We start from the raw sequence: 20235 nt of genomic DNA on the forward strand, positions 1-20235 counted from the left end.
AGCATCATTACCAATAACAGGGGGGTGGAACAAAGCAAATTAATTATTCTGTTATGGGCAATTTGGAATCAACGAAATAAAGAGTTTCATGGAATAGAAGTATGGGATCCGGGACGAGTGGTAGAAGCGGCTTGGGGTTATTGGCAGGCTTGGATTGGGGCACAAGGGAAGGGGATGAGGAAACAAGAAAGGACTGATGGGAATATGCATGACGAGATGGAAGCCACCTCGGAAGGGATTTTTCAAGGTTAATGTCGATGCCGCGGTATTGGGGGAGATGGGTTGTGGTTTGGGAGTGATAATTCGGGACCATGATGGACATGTCGAAAGAGCTGGAGTTCAACAAACAAGGGAGCGTTGGGAGGCGGAGATTGCTGAAGCCAAAGCCATGGAGTTTGGATTACAAATGGCATTACAGATGGGCATTGTGAGTATCGTCGCGGAATCGGACTGTAAGACGTTGGTGAACATGCTGAAATCCGGAACCATGCCGTCGAGTTACTTGAGTAATATTGGGAGGTCGATTCTAAATTTAGCTTCTCAGTTTAATGTTATTGAGTTTAATTTTGTTCGTAGAGACGGAAATAGAGCGGTCCATTGTATGGCTCATTTACTTCCCTTACTCTATATTACTAGAGTTTGGGTTAGGATGGTGTCGGACTCTTTATCTGATCTTGTTGCTACCGATTCAAATTCGGATATTAATTATGAATAAATAAAGTTGGTTTTTCCCTCAAAAAAAAAAAGTTGGTTGTTTATTCGTCTGTTAGACTATAGCACCAGTTCTAATACAACTGATGGTATAGAAACTGGGCTTTATAATAAAATTTTCGATTTTTGTTTTGAATAATCCGAGTTATACCATAAAGTTCTTAACTCATCAACTTAAACATAAAAAAAAATAAAAAATAAGAAAGCTCTGAAAAAATACACATAAGTCAGTTAGATATAGGTTTGTTGTACATGCTAATATGTTATTGTACCACTGGAGTTATAGTGTTATTTGTGTTATATCGTAAACAAACATCTATACCTCTACTAATGTACAAGGTTATATCACAAACAAACCTCTACTTATGCCGGGAATCAAGGTTATATTTCGAGCGAATGTCGAGTTTATCTTTCAAATCAGGTCAGCTAACGAATCAATTTCGGGTTATTTTCGGATTGGATTGGGCCGAGATCGAGTCGAAACAGACATTAGGTTGGGTTGGGTCACGAGTCATCTCAAGTCTTGTCAGGTTTGGTTTCGAGTCTACCTTTATCAAATTTTGTCAGATTATGAGTCATCATCGAGTTGAGTCGGGTCAATTTGTAACATGTTTCGCTTTTATCAAATGGAATTTAATCGGGTTTGGATTTGGATGCTCGAGTTCGGTCAAACTTTCCAACTCTTCCGAAAACACTATGAACAATCCCGTAAACACCGATCTTCCCCAATTAGGCTAAAGTGCTATACGTCGTCGACAAATTACTAAATATCGTCGACAATTAACGTAAATTTCCAAGTTTGCCCTCCATATCATAACTCCATATCCGTCTCACCAAAATGCAATTTCCGTCTCAAAACAGAAATGCAATTTCCGTCTCACTAAAACACAAGTCACCGTCTCACTAAAATATTTCAAACAACAAAAAAGTCGGGTTTTGTAATTAACAACATGAATGGGAACGATTTTAACAACGATTCCAACAATGAAGCTAGTAACGAGGTTAGTTTACGATTTAGTTTTGTTAAAAATTTATGTTTTATTATCGTTTGAATCCCGAATTAGGATAGATGCCATGAATGTAGACGGATTTATGATAGAATTTGTGACGGATTTATATGAAAAAGCAATTGAAAAAAAAAAAAATACATGGACTGGGCTTGGACGAAGAAATTTTTCGTCCAGCCCAGGTCTTGGACGAAAAATTCCTTCGTCCATAATGGGCCTTGGACGAAGGAATTTTTCGTCAAGACCTGGCCGACGAAAAATTCCTTCGTCCAAGGCCCATTATGGACGAAGGAATTCTTCGTCCGAGTGCCCAAATTGCGTATATTTTTTTTTTTTTTTTGTTTCCGACTTCTTTTGTATAAAATAATTAATTTCCGTCTTTGTATTAAAATTTTTTATTTTTTATAGTTTCCGACAATTCAAATAATTAATTTCCGTTATTTCCGACTCGTTGTGTATAAAATAATTAAATACTGTTTTTGTATTATAAAACAATTGAATTAATTAATTACCGTCTTTATATGAAATTTTTATCTTTAACATTTCCGACTCGTTTTGTAAAAAATAACTTATTACCGTGTTTGTATTAATTTTATATTATTTTTTATTTACTTCGACTCGTTCCGTAGCAAATAATTAATTAATAACTAACTTATTGAAATGCGTGCGCAGTGATTAACGATGGAGACGGTGTTGATTACTCGGATCATTTTACGACAACCCAGATTTTTGCATCTAGTATTGAAGCGTTTAATTGGGCATATGAGATCGGGCTCCGACTCGGGTTTGGTATAAAAAAGCAAGCAACAAGAAAGTTGGTCGTAACACGAATTTGAGACAACGTTATTTTGTTTGTCGGATGGGTGAAAAAGGTCCCGTAAATAAGGATGCCGATTCTTTAATGAGGGTAACACGCTACCGCGTGGTGCAATTGCAAATTTTCAATGAAAGTTGTTGAATTAGAAGAGAATAAGTGGCGGCTTGTGATGAGATCCGGGTTTCATAATCATGGTTTAACGTCGTATTGTGACGGGCGGATGATACTTTGCAAAGCTTGATGACGAGGAGTTGGCTTTTATCGATGCCCAAGTTAGAGCTCACGTTAGGCCGGCAATTATTAGTGCGGTTTTGCATCAGCGGAATCCGGAAAAGTCAAGACCTAATCGGCGACAAATCTACAATCGTTCTCAGAAAGTAAGGGCCGAGGAAAGAGATGGGAGAAACCCGACACAACAGATGTTAGCACTTGCGGTTCAAAGATAAGTACGTTCATTATTGGGTCACGATCGGAGACCGATGAGCTAACCCACGTGTTCATGGCTCATCCAGAAGCCGTTAAGATGTTTCGATCATACTATTATGTGGTACAGATCGATTCCACGTACAAGACAAATGAATACCGTCTTCCGCTTGTTGAGATGGTTGGAGTCACACCCGTCGGGAAGAGCTTTGTCATCGCGTTTGCTCTTGTGACGCATGAGTCCGAGGAGAAATATTTGTGGGTACTACGAAAACTGAAGGCCCTGCTTAATGATGTCGTTCAACCTAATGTTATTGTTACTGATTGCGAGGGAGGTTTGTTGAACGCGATCCCCATTGTTTTTCCCGATTCGTCTCACTTGCTATGTCTTTGGCATATATATTCTAACGTGGAGACGAAAGCACTTGATATCACGGATCAGGATAGTTGGGCTAAGCACGTAACTTATAACTTGTTTACTGCGGTTGTCGAGGCGGAGACCGAAGAAAAGTTTAATGTTGCGTGGGCCAAATTGGCAAGGGAATGGGCGGAAGTGGCGGCTTATATTGAGAGGCAATGGTTCCCGCACTTGGAAAAATGGGCCAAGTATAGAACGAACAAGATAACTCATTTTGGGAATACTTCTACATCCCGGGTTGAGTCGGCTCATGCGAATTTGAAGAGATGGCTGAATAGCGCGAAACTGGCAGTTGATAGCATCTGGATTCGGTTTCATTCTTTGATGGAAACGCAACATGTTGAGATCCGACACTCGTTGGAGTTATCTAGATCGAGGCGGTTGACGGGGATTCAGCGATTATTTTCCAGACTTTCTTTAAAAATATCAAAGAATGCCATCTGTGAATTGCGTGAAGAATTCGAAAGAGGTGCCAAGATGACGGAAGATGCCTTGACGATCGATTGCGGTTGTGTAAAGGCTACTACACTTGGTTTGTTATGTGCTTGTTCACTTCATCGCATTGCTAGAAACGGATCTCGGGTCCCTGTTGATGTGTTACATGCATTTTGGAGGAAGTTGGAGTACGATGGTTCGGAGGCAATGCCGACTTGTGACGATGATCGATTGGAGGAGTTGTTCGATGAAATTCGAATGCGGATCCGAGTATGAGATCATCCATGTTCGATGCTCTTTACTCTCAGATACATCCGGAACAGGAGGATGTAAACGAGCCTCGGGTGAACGAGAACCCTAGAGGACGTCCGAGTAGGGGAACTCGTAGAGATCCGTCCGCCGTTGAGCATGCACGGGTTCGTGTTCGAGTAGGTACTCCGTCTTCCCAACGTACTCCGTCTAGTACCCCCCGTTCTACTCCGACGGTTCCTGTTACTCCGTCGTCTACTCCCCGTTCTACTCCGTCGGTTCGTTTTACTCCGTATAGAACCCCCCGGTCCACTCAAACGGGCCCCGGTACACCGTCTACCACTGCTACCACGACTACGGGGAGTTTCGGCACAACGTATTGCGCACCTCTTGAGGTCGACTACACCATTGGTGATTTGAGGTATTTTCCTTATCGTGACTTCCTGCCTTCATTTTTTCACGAGTATGTAGAAGCATGGTTTAATCCTTACGGAGACGGTCATTGTGGTTTTCGAGTTATCTCACATGCTGTTCGGGGTGACCAATCTCATTTCACGATGGCTAGAACAGATTTACTTAGGGGAATTCGTAGTCCCGATTGCCGTGATCATATCTATGGCCCAGGGAGATTTGATGCGGAGGTAGATAGAATTACATTTATGGATCAGATACCGTGTGGCTCGGGTCATTGGATGGACGGTTTCGATCTATATGGTTATGCTACGATGTACAATTGGGTGATATGTTGTATTTCTGCATTTGACGATCGAATGGTAGTTTTACTTATTTGCCTTTACGAGCCCCCCCCGGAGTACGTACCCCATATGGTGTCTTATGGGTATTACATGCGGGAAACCACTATTTGCGGCTCCGGGTACGCCCCTTGTCACCTATGCCTCCATTAGCCCCTTGTTGGGTACATGATGCAAGCGTAGCTCATTATAATGGCCTCGTATCGACATCGCTTTCGTGTATGGCGCGATTTCGCGATTTCATCTTAGCTTTTATTTGTCCGATTATTGTATCTTTTATATTATATATCCGAATATTGTACCTTATATTTTATTTTATTTATCCGATTATTGTAGTTTATTATCTTCTGCATCCGATTAAATGACTTAAAACGTAATTTAATTAAAACAATCCTTAAAACACAATTTGACATATTTTAATTAAAACATTCCTTAAAACGCGTTTTGACATAATTAAAACATAAACCAATAAAAACATAATTAAAACATACCATACCCTAAATACCAAACCCTAAATAGCTAACCCTAAACCCTAAACCCCAAACCCCAAATCCCAAACCCTAAACCCTAAACCCCAAACCCCAAACCCCAAACCCCAAACCCTAAACCCCAAACCCCAAACCCCAAACCCCGAACTTAATTATCTTCCGATGATGAAGATGACGATTCCTTATCTTCTTCATGATCTTGAATCTCAATTTCTTCAGGTTGGGTAGGCATATATTGAGACAACAAATCATTCAAGTAGAGATAAAGAATTCCTTGCCCCGGCACTCTACCAGCACATAAGTCTGATAGTATTGGGTAATCGATCACGGTGAGAATGCGCTCAAAATATGTAAAGATATCACTTTTCAACCTACGAAACTCCCACATCTTCTCGTTTAGTACTTCATCAGAAACAACCTCATCTCTAACTGCTGGAGTTAGAACATGATCCGGGTTTCCTTGTAAAATTATACAGAGGGTCCCAATTGGAGGTTCTTCAAGCATGTGCCATACAGTGTCACTGGGAACCACAGATTCAAGACGCTCAATTAGAATTGGTAAATTTTGAACAATTAAATCGATTCTTATTTGATAAACTCTGATTTTTTGAGCATTTGTGAGAACCATTTTAGGATTGGATGTTGTGAGTGAATAATTAGTATTGTAGTGAGTGAAGATGATTTGGATGTTGTGATTGAAATTGACATAGAATGGCCTATTTATAACCTATTAATTGTAACGGTTATTTTTGAATTACAACGGTTATTTTGAATTATAACGGCTATTTTTGAATTGTAACGGTTATTTTGAATTATAACGGTAACATTTGAATTATAACGGCTATTTTTGAATTATAACGGCTATTTTGAATTATAACGGTCACATTTGAATTATAACGGCTATTTTTGAATTATAACGGTAAAATTTGAATTATAACGGTCACATTTGAATTATAACGGTCACATTTTTCCCTATATAAACATCTACATAATGTTGTAATTTTGCACTCATCTTCAACCTTTTCTATTTTCCAATCATCTTCATCATCTTCCATTTTCTTCTTCAAATCTTTACTTATGTCAACATCATCCTCAATGTGGGGAACCCGACCAATTGAAGGCCTTGATTTTAAGAATCAAATTTGCAATCGTTGTCAAAGAAACGCTATCATCAAGATTTCCGGGTCAGCTACTAATCCGAAGAAAGCTTTTTTTAAGTGCGTACCTTGCGATCATTTTGTGTCGTGGTTGACTGAAGATCATTTAACAATAACAAAAAAGTTGAATATAGCATGTCAAGATGAAGGTGATGATGCATCAAGTGGAAATGTCATGAAAGAGTAAGTGATAGGTATAAAAAAGGAGATTTCGGAAATGACAAGGATGATGAAGTTTTATCAAGTGTATCTTGTATTTGTTTGTTTTCATTATGTTGGCCATTGTCATGAAGTAGTTACTATTTCCAGAAATGTATGAATTTGCATCGATTGCTATGTATTCAAGAAATTTAAGAAATTTGAAATTTAAAACCGTCATGTTTTTTGAAATAAACAACGTTCAAATAGTCAACTAACATAATCATCCAACATAAAAAAATGTCTTCAAAACCGTACAACATAAATGAAAACAAACACAAACTAGTCTCCCGACTACTTATCATCCTCTTCATCGCTATCAGTGTACACACCATCTGATCTACGCTGAACAACATCACCGGGTGTTTGACGAGGTCCTCGCTGACGTATGATATCCCCAGCCCTCTCAATCAATGGGTCGACGTTCTTCATCATCTTGCGGAGGAAGGCAAGTCGTTTCTTGTCATCCTTAATTTTTTTTGGCCTCGTAAATCGAAACATTAAAGCACGTGCGATCTGCAAATTGACAAGAACAACTAAAACATTATAAACATTATCGAGGAACAAAAGAAAGTTAAACAATAATTACAAGAATTGTAAGTAATATTATTACCTCAGCAGGAATATCAAAATCATCATGTGGCGCGGGGGCATCACGGTGGTCGGGATCAATGATCAACGGGTGAGAATTCCCATTATACCAAGTCACATAATCTGCTCCGTCTCACCCGGAAACTAACTGGTCTCGATTTACGAGAAAGGTGAACCACGTGATCCTCCCAAAGAATCCCAAAGATGATCGGTCTCCGCAACCCCACCCAACCTCGTACCCTATCCCCGAAGGCGGGACGATGCGCCAATCTCATAATGGGATTGGGTATGATCTCGCACATACCCAAACCGTCGTAAACACCGATCAGGTGATACGGCTCCGCTATGTCCATGAAACGAATACAACCGGTATAAAAAGTACGAGGATGATACTCCTCCCCGACGCGGCCCGTACGGATCCCACCTAATGGAAGCACAAGTAAGCCCATCTAACAACCTTCGATACTCCAACAATTTCTCCGCATTTTGAGCGAAGGGACCAACGGATCTCCAAGAACACGACCGAGGCTGAGTAGGGTCAATTGCCGAAGGTGGACCGGGTCTGAACATAGGAAAATACTCATAGATCCACGATTGCAACAAAGTCAAGCAACCACCAATAGTCTTCACACAAGCACGTGAAGCCACCTCCAACTGTCGGTACATGAAGGCAAGTACACCGGCTCCCCAAGCGTAGTCGTGTACACCATCAGCATCATACACTAAAGAAAACAACGAGGACGTAACCTATCACCTCGATTTGTCGACAAAACCGTCGACCCCAACACCACACCAAAAACCCCTGAGCAAAAACAACATCACAATTAGCTCTCGCCGTTTCACAAACTGCATCTACCAATATACCCCCACTCTTGTAAATAGGGACCTTCTTCTTAGAGTTTAACGACAACCTCAACTGCTCTGATGAAATCCCAAAAAAGCCACAAACATACATAAGGGGATCCGCCAACGTCCCGTCATTATTCTCCACCTTACAACAGTTACCATCAACCCGAACGCCTAAGATCTGCGCAACATCGTGAAGGAGTATGGACATCTCCCCAAAAGGCATGTGAAAACTGTTGGTGTCGGGTTGCCATCTCTCAACAAAAGCAGAAATAAGGGGCATGTTATAATTCTCGGCCATGGAATCTAATAGGTGAGAAAGACCGATCACACGGCCATAAATAGTCTTAACGGGAGGAGTTGCCAACAACTCAACAACCTCGTCTTACCAAACCGGTGGTAACCCGTCAAAACTGGTCGACCGACTTCATTAGGAGTCGACCATAAGGTGTTGGCAATGTGGCCCCAAAGCTAGGAATCACGTGGGGAAAGTCAGGACCACCAGGAACACGATGATCGATCAACCAAGAGACATCCTTACCCGACTTCTTCTTCGGAGCCACCACACTACTAGAACTACCATCCGACCTCCGCAGGAAACGCCCCTCCTCATTCCGTCTACGTGGCACCCTACGCACTCGCTCAATACCCGCCTCCTCCTCACCTATCACATCACCGGACCAACCGCTCCTCCTCCACCCGCTCATCGCCTACGAATCGGTACTACCATCTCCAACCTCGACTCAGGCAAACCGGAGCCCCTTTCGAGCTCGAACGTGACGGTCATTTCCTCCACCTACCATCTATTCCAAAAAAATAAAACAAAGAATTTATAAATATAAGTTTAAGTAAATTAAAAATTAAAAAAAAAAAAAAAAACCGGAACGGGGTTTATTAATAATAATTAATTAATATTTTACGTAAACTAAACGAGACGCAACAAAAATATATTTACAACAACTTGATTACTTAAATTAATAAAACAAAGAATTTATAAATATAAGTTTATGTAAATTAAAAAATAAATAAAAAAAACAAAATATCCCCAAAAGAAGTTTATTAGTAATAATTAATTTATATTTTACATCGACAAAACGAGACGGAATAAATATATATTTACAACGACTTCGCCACGAACGACAATTATTATAAAAAAATTATATTTTACATCGACAAAACAAGACGGAAAATAATTTATTTTTTTTAAAAAAAAAAAAAAAAGTAACGAGAAATTCTAAAAAAAAAAGAAAAAAAAAAAGAAAAGAAACAACATTTGGGCCAGACGAAGAATTCCTTCGTCCAACACCAAGCCCAGACGAAGGAATCCTTCGTCCAAAGCCCACATGAGACGAGCAAGGGCTTCGTCTGGCCTGGGTCTGGGACGAAGAAACCCAACGTCTCAGCCCAGATTTTCGTGTTCTTTTTTTTTTTTTTTTTTCGATTAATTTTTTCGATTATTCCGTTTGATTTTCGCGTAACACGATTAAATCCGATTGAATTCAAAGCATCTATCCTAATTCCGTCACTAATTTGGCATCTATCCTAATTCCGTCACACATTTACAAACTAAGCAAAATACTACAAAAAAAATTTAATCTCGAATCACATACCTTGTTGAATGTTTGAATTCGTGACGGAAATGATGCGGTCGATACGTTTGTGTCGGGTTTTTTTTCTTCAAAATCTGAGTCGGGTTTTTTTTTTTTCAAAATTTGGAATGTGATAGGTAGTTTTTGAATAAAAAGGAAAATATTAGGGGGAGTGTGAGGGAGGGGCAAATTTGGAAGTTCATTAAAATTGTCGACGATATTTAGTAATTTGTCGACGACCTTTAGCAGTATTCTTCTTGAACCTTTCATTCAATTTTCAGGCCCAACCATGCTTTAGTAGGCCCAAACATGGGCAATCCATTTGATGAGGTCCAGTTTAAAATGGGCTCCTGGGCTTTTTAAGAGGCACACACTCATCAAGTCATCATATGTTGATATGCAACCATTAATCTCCGGTAAGACAGTTTTACACAAACCTCATATAAGATGAGTAGATAACTTTGCCAATAAAAACTAATGATTACATATTCCGAAAAAAAAAGTAATCTCTTTTTTCATATTCCCTTCCCTTACCAATATCTTTGGATTTTCTTTTTGGGTCTAACAAAGCGTGCATTTAATCACATTACAGTAGAGGGGAGGAGAAATTCGTATCTAAGACCTATTATCTACAATACCTCCGTCTTAACTCTTAACCACTATAGTAAGACATTTTCGGCTACAATATCTTTGATTTAGAAACATATATACAAATTTATAAACATGTGATAAACGCCAAATAATTACTCCTAAACCTGACAAAATTGACCAACCCAAAATCCCAAATAGCCCGAGTCGTACCCGAGGTGAGAATCCAGATATGACTTGAAATCTGAATTGACCCCTCCCGTTCAACCCGGCCTAAATGTTTATCATTGCAAAGTGATTTTTATGTCTAAATAACTTAAAAATAACCCGCCCAAAAATGTTCTAAATTCAAAACAACTTAAACCAATAAATTCTTACAACCCGAATAACCCAAACTCAAATTGACCTGACCCCATCTCGATGGTGAGTTGGTGACGCCCTTGGTCCCTAGTCAAAGTTTCTTCCAAAAAAAAGGTTATAAATGACAAGACGAAATAGTTGAGTAAGCCTTGAAGAATCCATTAATGGCGGGAAATTCATCAATGGAGCACAACAAAGCAGAGACACTAACGTGCACCATTATAGCAATCGACACTACCAACAACAATTTGACATACTTGGTGTGTTCCGTCTGCGAGAAGCCTCTTCAAAACCCTCTTTCTCTTTGCACTTCTTGTCGTCGCAACGCTCTCGGTCCCAACTCTTTCGCTTCCAAACGCCTTTTCCGCTTCCTCGTTAGTCCTCCTGCTCTTTCTTCTTTTCCGTAATCATTTATTTACCTTTGATTAAAATAACCCGATAAAAAAACAATTGAAATTGAGAGATCGTCTTTTAGGAGACCCGCTCGTTTTATTTAATTTACTTGATTGCGTTAATATTTTGTCTGAATAAAATACTCCTCGATTAAAAAAAAGTAAACAAATGATTGAGACGGTTTGTGGTCGCAGATGTCGATAGCATCGGATACGAGGGTGTTTACAGTGATTAGTTTTGATAGAGCAGCTAAAATCCTCTTTGGTTGTTCTGCTGATGATTTCTTCAATTTCGCCAAAATTCATCCTTTTGCAGGTATGAATAAGGATAGGAAATAACCAGTCCGGAACCGGAATCCAAAAAAATCATGGACCGGAGACCGGACCGGAAAAATTCCGGACCAGATCGGTTGGACCGGAATTATTTTTACATATCCTCCTTTCAAATTCCGGTCCCAAAAACCGGACCGATTGGACCAGAATGGACCGGATTAAATAAGGGTACACTTGTTTTTTTATATAATATTTTTTTTTTAAAAAAATAAAAAATACAATAATTCCGGTTTTCCGATCCGGACCAGACCGGAATCTCGAAAAATGTAGGACCGGGACCGGACCGGAATTTTTAATTCATGTTCCGGTCTGGTAGATTCCGGTCTGGACCGGTCCATTTTTCCGGTCCGGACCGGATTATGCCTACCCTAAATGCAGTATCCCGGTTACAAGTATGTGTGTGTTGTTAACTGTCATAGACTCGTAGGAGTAATGTTTTGACTGTGGTTGTGCAGCTGCAAATGCTGGTAAAATTCTGGAAGGTGAAATGTGTAGGATGACGCTGTCCAAACCAAAGAACGGTAATGCTCAACATCTACGAGTTGCTTCTGTTGTTCCTTTGAGTTCTGGGTTTCGGCCAGTTATTCAGTCGTTAAACCAGCTCTATGGAGGGTCTGTTCCTTCATAAACATTTCCTGTTGACAGGAAGATGCATGTAATCGCAGTCTGAAACAATGGAAGAACTACTCGTTGCTGTTATAAACAGTGAATCGCAATCTGTAATCCAAATTCTTTACTGAACAGAATGCATTTGTCTGCTGTAATCGAAATTTTTTGTTGAACAGAATGCAATTATCTGCTGTGAATAACTTGAATCGTTCCTACTGCACGTAATTGTTAGAATTCACATTTCACAAATTCACGGTAAACTTATTGCACCGAGTGTAAGATAATTTATTAATATGTACTCCGTATGATTTGGATTATAACACTGGGAGCAAATTATTGTCTGAGATTTCAGATATAAAAGCGTTGATCTTTGTATTCTTTCTTTTCTAAGTAAATGCTAGTATATCAAGTTCAACACTGTTAGATTGCAGCTGGTTGGTTCTGATCTATCTTTACTGTCTGGTCGAAAGTTATTATTCTGTTAAAATGTCATAAGTTTTCTCTGTTGAAGCCAGGCCTCCTTTTGTCCATCTCTTGAGCATCTCGAGAGCGGCCTTGGGTTGGTCCATGGGAACCATATGACCGGCGTTATGCACCTGTTATCAGATAATGTCGCACAATGACATCAAGTAAGTAACAAACTATATTCTGTTTCAAATTCATCTCATTTTACTTTAGTAGTTCTTTTAGATGAGACGGTTTTGAAACCCGCCCCTCATATCATTTCGGGGGTGCATTTGCATTAGGGTCAGCTCGGGTTATTTTAGGTATGTTTCCTGATTAGGGTTTGTTTGGGGTGGCATATTCAAGTTCGTCTTTTCGGTTAACCCGGTTGGATTAGGTTAGGTTAGCCTTGCTAGGTCTGGATGTAAAACGGCAAAGAGAGCAGACCTTGAGAAAACCGAGAGGTCCATGGGTTTTTAGTTGCCCTGCTTCTGCACCATCTACTTTAAAGGACACGGTTGGAGCTGCTGTGAAATCTTTCTTCCCCGACCATTCCATTGCGTGGACCCACCTCGAGTTCCCTGCGACAAACAAAATCAAACTTCAAATTGACGATCATAGATCATTTGGCAAAAGTTAGTTTGTAAGAGCTCGAGTTCAAGTTTGCATGTCATACCTAGCCAGTTGCATATAAGATCATATTCCCCTGCATAAATGAGAGTACTGATCCCGTCCTCGAGTAGTGCAGGAATTCCCACTTCAAGGTTTCTCATCCAGTCCATTTGCATAGCCTCATATACCTCTGTACTACACGATACAAAGTCGACTTTCCCAACACCCAAAGCTTGCCTTACTGAATCCTGATTTAAAAACTTCTCCATGTTCGAAAAATCATAGCAGAGGTCACCCTCGCACTTCTTCCTGATATCGTAGTACTATTTAACAGAAACTACTGTATTAGTCATATGGCTTTCTTGTACCGTCTGCACAAAGTAATGGATTCGGATAGTGAGTAGTGACTGACTTACATTTTTGTCGCCTGCGTATTCCATGACTTTGTTGAAGATGTTGGTACAGGCAAAGTACGCAGTCAGGCAAGAGTCTGTACCATCAGTACCTAATCTCGCAACAAAAATAAAGTTGAGAACTCTATCTTTGTACGCTAAATTGATTCGAGAAAAACAAAATAGGTTCTCGTACCACACTGTTTGATCGCCTGTTGGCAAGCTGGAACCATTTTGTTAATGCTGTTATATTCAGTCCGACCAATTATCCCGTTCTGCAAAGCGTAGTCTGTGTATGCTTGGTATTGAATTTCAGGGTCTGTTAAACCGTTACCAATGGCGAACCCCTTGAGGTTAATGGGAGTTCCTTCTTTAGCCTTGTTTCCTTGGTGTACTCTAGAGGCAAAGGCAGGGATGTAATGTCCTGCATACGATTCACCGGTTATGAAGAAATCGTTCTTTGCGTATTCAGGATGTGCTTTGAAGAATTCCTGTCAATTACCAGAAATTATTGTTACAGTTTACAGTAAGTAGTTTTTCTGAGAGTTGATTAGGAATTTAGGATGTACGGAGTAATAAGAAAAGCAGACTTACCTGCAAGAAGTCATATAAGTCATTGCTAACACCGCTTTCATCGTGACGGAGATCACTGTCATCTGAAGTGTAGCTGAATCCAGTTCCGACTGGCTGGTCGACGTAGATGAGGTTGGACACCTGCAAAATCGAAGAAACAATAACTTCGATGAGTTTTTTTTTTTTGACAGCTGTAAATAAAGGGTCTACAGACTCATGGTCTGCCGAGCTAGACCATGTGCTATGCCATTTAGATGTCTTTTCAAACATTTACATTTGTTCAGCCCAATAACCCGTTTCAAACCCGCTGCTAGTCCATTTCTTATATTGCAGCAATTTTTAAATAATTGAAATGGAAAAAAGGTTTCTATGCGGAAGAACATCAAATCTTGTTTTTGATCGTCTTAAGTTTGGCCTCTCACAAGTCGCAACCCTGTTGGTATTTTTGCCTTGTTTAAATTAGTTGTGAGTGTCTTGACTTAGGACGGTTTTAACCAGGAATCTGTGACGGAAGAAATGATACCTTGTCCCAACCATAATCATTCCAAACCAAAGACAAATTGTTGGCAATTTGGAAAGGACCATTTTCATAGAAGAGAGCTAGTTCACTGCTGCACCCTGGTCCTCCTGTTAACCAGATGACTACAGGATCATCCTTGCTATTTCTCGATTCGAAGAAAAAGTAGAACATCCTGTGAAAGGATCGAAAATTTTAACTTATTATTCCATACATACGCGAAAAAACAAGTTCAACTTTATCGATATAATTTATTCCTTAAGACCTTAAAAATTCAATTCACTTTAATTCAGCTTCGTAACTTTTTTGTTTAAAGGACCATATAAATTAGTCCGAATTCACATCATGTCTTATTTCTTAAGTCGATAATGTTGTCCAATATATAATATGTTCGGAATATTTTGAAATTTTACATAACCTCTAAAATATTATTAAAAACATTTATTATTCTATATCATCGGTATATTATTACACGATACACAACTAGTTCTGAAGTAATTCTTCATTCATCTCGATCAATAATTATCATTTCAACTTTTTACACTTTTATTGCATCATTTCACATCCTTAATGTGAACCAAGGGACGACTTCTAGGAGAATTGAGACCGAAAGGCATTTCACATGGTCACTCGACACTCAATCATACGTACATGCTAATCATTCAAGAATTAAATTGGTGGAACACATAAAACACTTTCTATTGTACTCATAGTTTACCGACTATTACGTATATTCAGTAGTTTATCCGATATGTATTAAAGTTAAGCGACTGTGAACTCTCTTTTTTTAATATAACATTACACATTCTTTTTCAAAATAGATTATTATAATATGTAAAGATTCTAGTCAAACCAAACAAGAAAGTAATTTGTCGTCTCACATGCAAACAGCTGGTATATGATGATTATTGATGTGTTCTTTGATGCTTTTTTTTTTACCAATGATTGCACAATATTGATCAATTTGTCAATATCAAATTAACAATTATCATTAATTCTCTTTATCAAAAAATTAAGATAGTGTATGAATTAAGGTACATTATTACATGAAATTGCCACATTACGTTTTACTAGAATAATTACCCGCGAAATTATTAGGTTCACCCGATTGTTAATTAGATTAAATTAGATTAAATAGACTTCTCGAATAATGATAAGAATACTAAATTTAAATTCAAAGTGCCAAATGAATTATAAAATTCCGTAAACTATAATGTCATATGCAAAATCTTATTCAAATTTGTCTTAAACTTTTGTCAATATAAACTGAACTAAACTAAAGTAAATAAAACGCTAAAAACTCGAATACCAAGGTAAAAAAAAAAATCCAGTAAAATATCACACCAACTCCCAAAAATCAATGCTAAAATGTCGGAAACAAACTTTGGTACAACACAAGACATAGGTAGAAAACACAAGAAACAACACAGAAACATGTTAAACAACACTCACTCTGTCTCATTCAGTTGTCTAAATAAATAATTGGGATGACGAAATTAATACTTTAAACAAGTAACGTATATAAACAAATACATACCTTGCATCTTTAGAATGTGGAAGACGATAATACCCTGCATGGTGACCCAAATTTTCAACAGTAGTACCCGGGTCACCCAACTCAGATATCTTGAATGTCCTTTCAACCAATCTCGGTCCTTCGACCGACAAACCGGCACTGGACCTATGGTTAAAAGGGTATTTTGGGAATAAATTGAGTTGATTAATGAACCTTTGTGCTTGTAGTTTTGGAAATAATGTTGTTTTAGCTAGTTTAAAGTTTTCACCATAGCAAAAGAAAATTACAATTGCAAATATTACAATAAAACAAGAAATTTTATAACCCATTTTTATATATTTTTTGTATAATTTGTGTGTATTTAATTTGAATGTATAATTTGTGAATTTTTTGTGAATAAATAGGTTGAAATTGATGAGAATTTATAGAGTTTGGAGAATAAAGGAGTTTAAGGAAGGTGAGAAGGTGTGAAGTTGGGGATACGAAATGTGAGGAAAGAAAAGAGAGTGGCATAACGGTCCAAGAATTATTGTTACATGATTATATATTATTATTTTCACAAATTCTAGAATAAGATGGTCTAATACAGTTTAGTTTTATAAAAAAATTATTTATTTAATGTTAATAAATAGTAAAATGTTTTTTTATATATAAGACCGTCTTATGGTGTGAAATCGTCTCATACAGGAATTATTTAAATTATTTTAATTTTAATATTAAAGTTTTTATTAAATATTTTATATGGGTTTTGGTATTATTATAATGGGTCGTTGTTAACTTTTTGTTTTTTTTAGATGTCATACATTCTTTTTCTTTGCTAATGGTGCCTACTTATCTTTCTTTTGTTAGTTGTTGGTCCATCATCTATTTTTCTTTTTTTCCTTAAAGTTTTCCTTTTTGTTGGTTAAATTACATCACTTTTTGAGCTAAAATTTAATGGTAAGAATCTTGCATATAACGTTTTATGGGAAAATGATCCTAAAATATCCTCTTTTGATGAATTCTAGTGTGGATTATTATTTATTTGGTAATGATAAATACAGCCTGTATAGTTGTATTTAAACATTCAATATCATCTATATTAATTTAGGAATTGAAGACTAAATTACACATAAATCAATGTAACTAATGCATATATTAAGGTTTTATTTCCTCTTTTACCTTCTTAAATACAACCCTTAGAGTTGTATTTATCATTTCGCTTATTTATATAGGGTTTTTTGCATTTTTACATAAATCCCGTGATAATTTTATAACATGTTTCTCCTTACGTATATTCAATAATTAGTAGATTTATGAAAAAACAATATAAATTGTCCCTTTTAGTTTTGGGAAAATATCAACAGTTTTGTTAACAAATAATTTAGTTTGTTCATTTCCTAATTTGTCATTTTACAATGAAGGAAAGCAATTTGTTAATTATCAAACATTTTAGGAAAATCTACTGTTAAAATGTGCTAGTTAATTAAATTTGTCAATAAATTGATTTTACAACTTGTTTATGTGAGTAATAATAACCAGTTGTTTACCAAATAGTACCATAATATAAGACTGTTAAACTAATATACGAGACATGACCCTGTTTGGTAATCAGCAGATTGATATTAGTAGAAGCAGATTGGTCAAGCAGATTATAAATGACAGATTGGATTAACAGGTTTGACTAGTATATTTCAATTAGCAGATTTAGTAGAAGTGTTTGGTAATTAGCAGATTTTGGTTAATAGATTGTTGTATCTATATCTAGACTGTTGACGGATTCATATTTCACAATCTACTAATGTGAATATGCTGGGTAGAGCAGCATATTGAAAAACAGTAGATTGAGCTCCAATCTACTCTTTCAATATGCCATTTACCAAACACTCAAAATAGTAGATTGGTGAGTCAAACATGCTAAAAGCCTTGAATATGCTGAAAATTTCCCAATCCGCCATTTACCAAACACCCCCTATAATATTAGACGAAGGAAGTATAAAAATGAGATACATAAAAACTTAAACACGATCAACTCATATCAGATTATCTGTTAATGTCGCCATTTCAATGAATTTTATACATATCTCAAAATATGTGAAAGAATGCAGAAATATATTAAGATGATGTTTGGTTCGCTTTAAGATAACACCTAGTAACCTAGATAATTTTACTTCATATGATTTTTCATTTCCTATGAATTGATAAAAAAAATATGTTTGGTTGACGGTAAGAAACACTATATATTTTTCATATATTTATGTAGGAACTCTAGTTTAGAAAGATTCTAAGTAAACAACTTCTAATACCGCGTACATTCTTTCAACCGCTATAACACGATTTTATTTTTATAAAGATTATTATAAATTATAAATTAGCAAAATTTCATAAATGCTAGCTTTGTCTTTTCTAAGACACTTGATCAATAATCATTGGATTTATTATCTTTCAGCATGTTATGTTATGTTCACTTATGTGGGTTAAAGAATGTTTTGAGGACACAATTAATTTACGGGTCAATTAGTGGAATTTGGCATATTTCTATCATGAATCATGAATATTCATGATTCATAAGCCTCCACTTTTGGCGGTATTAGATCCATTCACACGTTCAAGAGCATGGCTAGGTTATAAGAATTATTACATTTTTTTACATGATGTTTAGAAGATATGAAAAAACAAAGGTAAAACATTTAATAATTAGATCATACAACATGTTATGTAGGTGGCAAATGATTGGTCACAATTTAATAACATTATTTTGTTTAACGTTACTTGTATAATTTGGATTTGAGTTGGATAAATTAATTATCTGAATTATTAAACTCTTTGATCTGATGAGTTTCAGGCTTGCTATATTATTCCTGATTGTTAAACAATACCTTGAATCTGATAGTTGTCTCTTCGAATGACTATCACATGTGCCTTAGGATTTCCTGATAATATGTTTGGGTCAGGCATCTGTTTATGAGTTTATCATAATTATGATTATGTTTTAGGGAGTTTCCTATATATACACTTTTTACCTCACCTTAACCGTCATGCATCATGACTACCAAATCTGTAATATATCTCTCTCTTATGCTGATGGACGTAACTGTAATATCGATAGTGAACCAAGTAAATCCTTTTGCTGTTTAATTTGTTTGTTTATTCTTTACGTTTGTTCAATCTTTCTCGCATCTATTACAACCCTAATAAATCAAACTAAACATATGCGAATATTGATTAAATTAGGTCAATCCCTTACCGATTCATCTTCCAATTCACGATATCATTTCGAGATAATAAAATCTCAAACAGAAATTTGTTGAGTACACATAAGAGGTAGAGAATATTAATCAAAAGAAGGACACCTTTTGCGTACAAGGAATCCTTAGAGCACCCTTTAAAGCAAGCTTATTAATAGTTGCTTTGACACACCCTACACTTGTGGGTGGAAAACGTAGATCTTCTAATTATTGTCTATTTGCCTTATGATGCGTAAAGCCACATTGTACGCTTAAGGCTTAACGGCAAAAGTATAAGCCTTATCTATTCTATTCAATTGCTTGCTTCATCATATGCCCTTTATTAAGAACGGATTATTTGTCCCATTTTGTTTCTTATACTGTGAAGCAAGCAATTGTCTCCTTGTAAGTTGTAACACATCACTAATTGTCTAATTTTATAGAATGTACTACCCGTTTTATTATGTAATGGATGATCTGTCACAAGGCACGAGATATAAGTAATAGAGCGGGAGATGCGACACAAAGCTGAAACAGACCCCAACTCCATTCCCCTTACAAGAGTCTAACATTAGTACTACGGAGCCAGGATTTAAAGCCAGCGGGGGCGAAACATTTCAGCGGGGGCGAAGAGGTTATTCTATAAGGCAACCACGAAAAAATTCGGAAATTTTAACTAAAAATTTCAAAATTTCCAATGCCAACGAGGGCGGGCTCCCCTGCTATCCCCCCTCGCTCCACCACTAAGAACTTTGTCACTATATTCTTCTAAAAAGATATTATATGCACGTTGATCGCGATATTTCCTTTCCCTTTTCGGGATTTTTTTACTTTTAAACCTAGTCGAAAGTCTATAAACCTATCGATAAATATAGTCTTATGCATTTTAATAAAAATTTGGCATAGCATGAGCGGTTGCTTAATTCAATAAAGATATTTTCTTCAACAACAAGGCATAATCAGGAATTCAGGATGAATGAGATTATGAGATCTCATAGCCCTTGTCCGGGGA

The 20235-nt window shown here is 37.1% G+C and overlaps 4 protein-coding genes across 4 annotated transcripts; 3 read left to right on the forward strand and 1 right to left on the reverse strand.

The window, feature by feature from the left end:
* Positions 1-277: 277 nt before the first annotated feature.
* LOC141612782 (uncharacterized) lies at positions 278-715 on the forward strand. Its single transcript, XM_074431534.1, has one exon. The coding sequence runs from the start codon at positions 278-280 to the stop codon at positions 713-715; it is 438 nt and encodes a 145-aa protein (XP_074287635.1).
* Positions 716-3034: 2319 nt separating this feature from the next.
* Positions 3035-4087, forward strand: LOC141612784 (protein FAR1-RELATED SEQUENCE 5-like). The gene has a single exon (XM_074431535.1). It carries the CDS (start codon positions 3035-3037, stop codon positions 4085-4087), a length of 1053 nt encoding a protein of 350 aa, XP_074287636.1.
* A 6612-nt stretch (positions 4088-10699) lies between these two features.
* On the forward strand, positions 10700-12209 carry LOC141610717 (uncharacterized). Its single transcript, XM_074428937.1, has 3 exons — positions 10700-11003; positions 11217-11337; positions 11810-12209. The coding sequence occupies exons 1-3, from the start codon at positions 10794-10796 to the stop codon at positions 11980-11982; spliced, it is 504 nt and encodes a 167-aa protein (XP_074285038.1). The 5' UTR covers positions 10700-10793; the 3' UTR covers positions 11983-12209.
* Positions 12210-12242: 33 nt separating this feature from the next.
* Positions 12243-16533, reverse strand: LOC141610716 (serine carboxypeptidase-like). The gene is made up of 8 exons (XM_074428936.1): positions 16039-16533; positions 14508-14676; positions 14006-14125; positions 13608-13902; positions 13436-13524; positions 13084-13342; positions 12855-12988; positions 12243-12559 (listed from the first exon to the last, which is right to left on the reverse strand). Exons 1-8 carry the CDS (start codon positions 16344-16346, stop codon positions 12437-12439), a joined length of 1497 nt encoding a protein of 498 aa, XP_074285037.1. The 5' UTR covers positions 16347-16533; the 3' UTR covers positions 12243-12436.
* Positions 16534-20235: the final 3702 nt, after the last annotated feature.

This window comes from Silene latifolia, chromosome 11 (genome assembly GCF_048544455.1).
Source record: "Silene latifolia isolate original U9 population chromosome 11, ASM4854445v1, whole genome shotgun sequence".
Lineage (NCBI taxonomy): Eukaryota > Viridiplantae > Streptophyta > Magnoliopsida > Caryophyllales > Caryophyllaceae > Silene > Silene latifolia.

Coding starts and splice junctions, on each gene's coding strand:
- LOC141612782 (XM_074431534.1), top strand. CDS start 278: ATGGGTTGTGGTTTGGGAGTGATAATTCGGGACCATGATGGACATGTC.
- LOC141610716 (XM_074428936.1), bottom strand. CDS start 16,346: ATGGGTTATAAAATTTCTTGTTTTATTGTAATATTTGCAATTGTAATT. Junction 14,677..16,038: donor CCACATTCTAAAGATGCAAG/GTATGTATTTGT, acceptor ATCCTTTCACAG/GATGTTCTACTTTTTCTTCG. Junction 13,343..13,435: donor AATACGCAGGCGACAAAAAT/GTAAGTCAGTCA, acceptor TCTGTTAAATAG/TACTACGATATCAGGAAGAA.
- LOC141610717 (XM_074428937.1), top strand. CDS start 10,794: ATGGCGGGAAATTCATCAATGGAGCACAACAAAGCAGAGACACTAACG. Junction 11,004..11,216: donor AACGCCTTTTCCGCTTCCTC/GTTAGTCCTCCT, acceptor TTGTGGTCGCAG/ATGTCGATAGCATCGGATAC. Junction 11,338..11,809: donor CAAAATTCATCCTTTTGCAG/GTATGAATAAGG, acceptor GTGGTTGTGCAG/CTGCAAATGCTGGTAAAATT.
- LOC141612784 (XM_074431535.1), top strand. CDS start 3,035: ATGGCTCATCCAGAAGCCGTTAAGATGTTTCGATCATACTATTATGTG.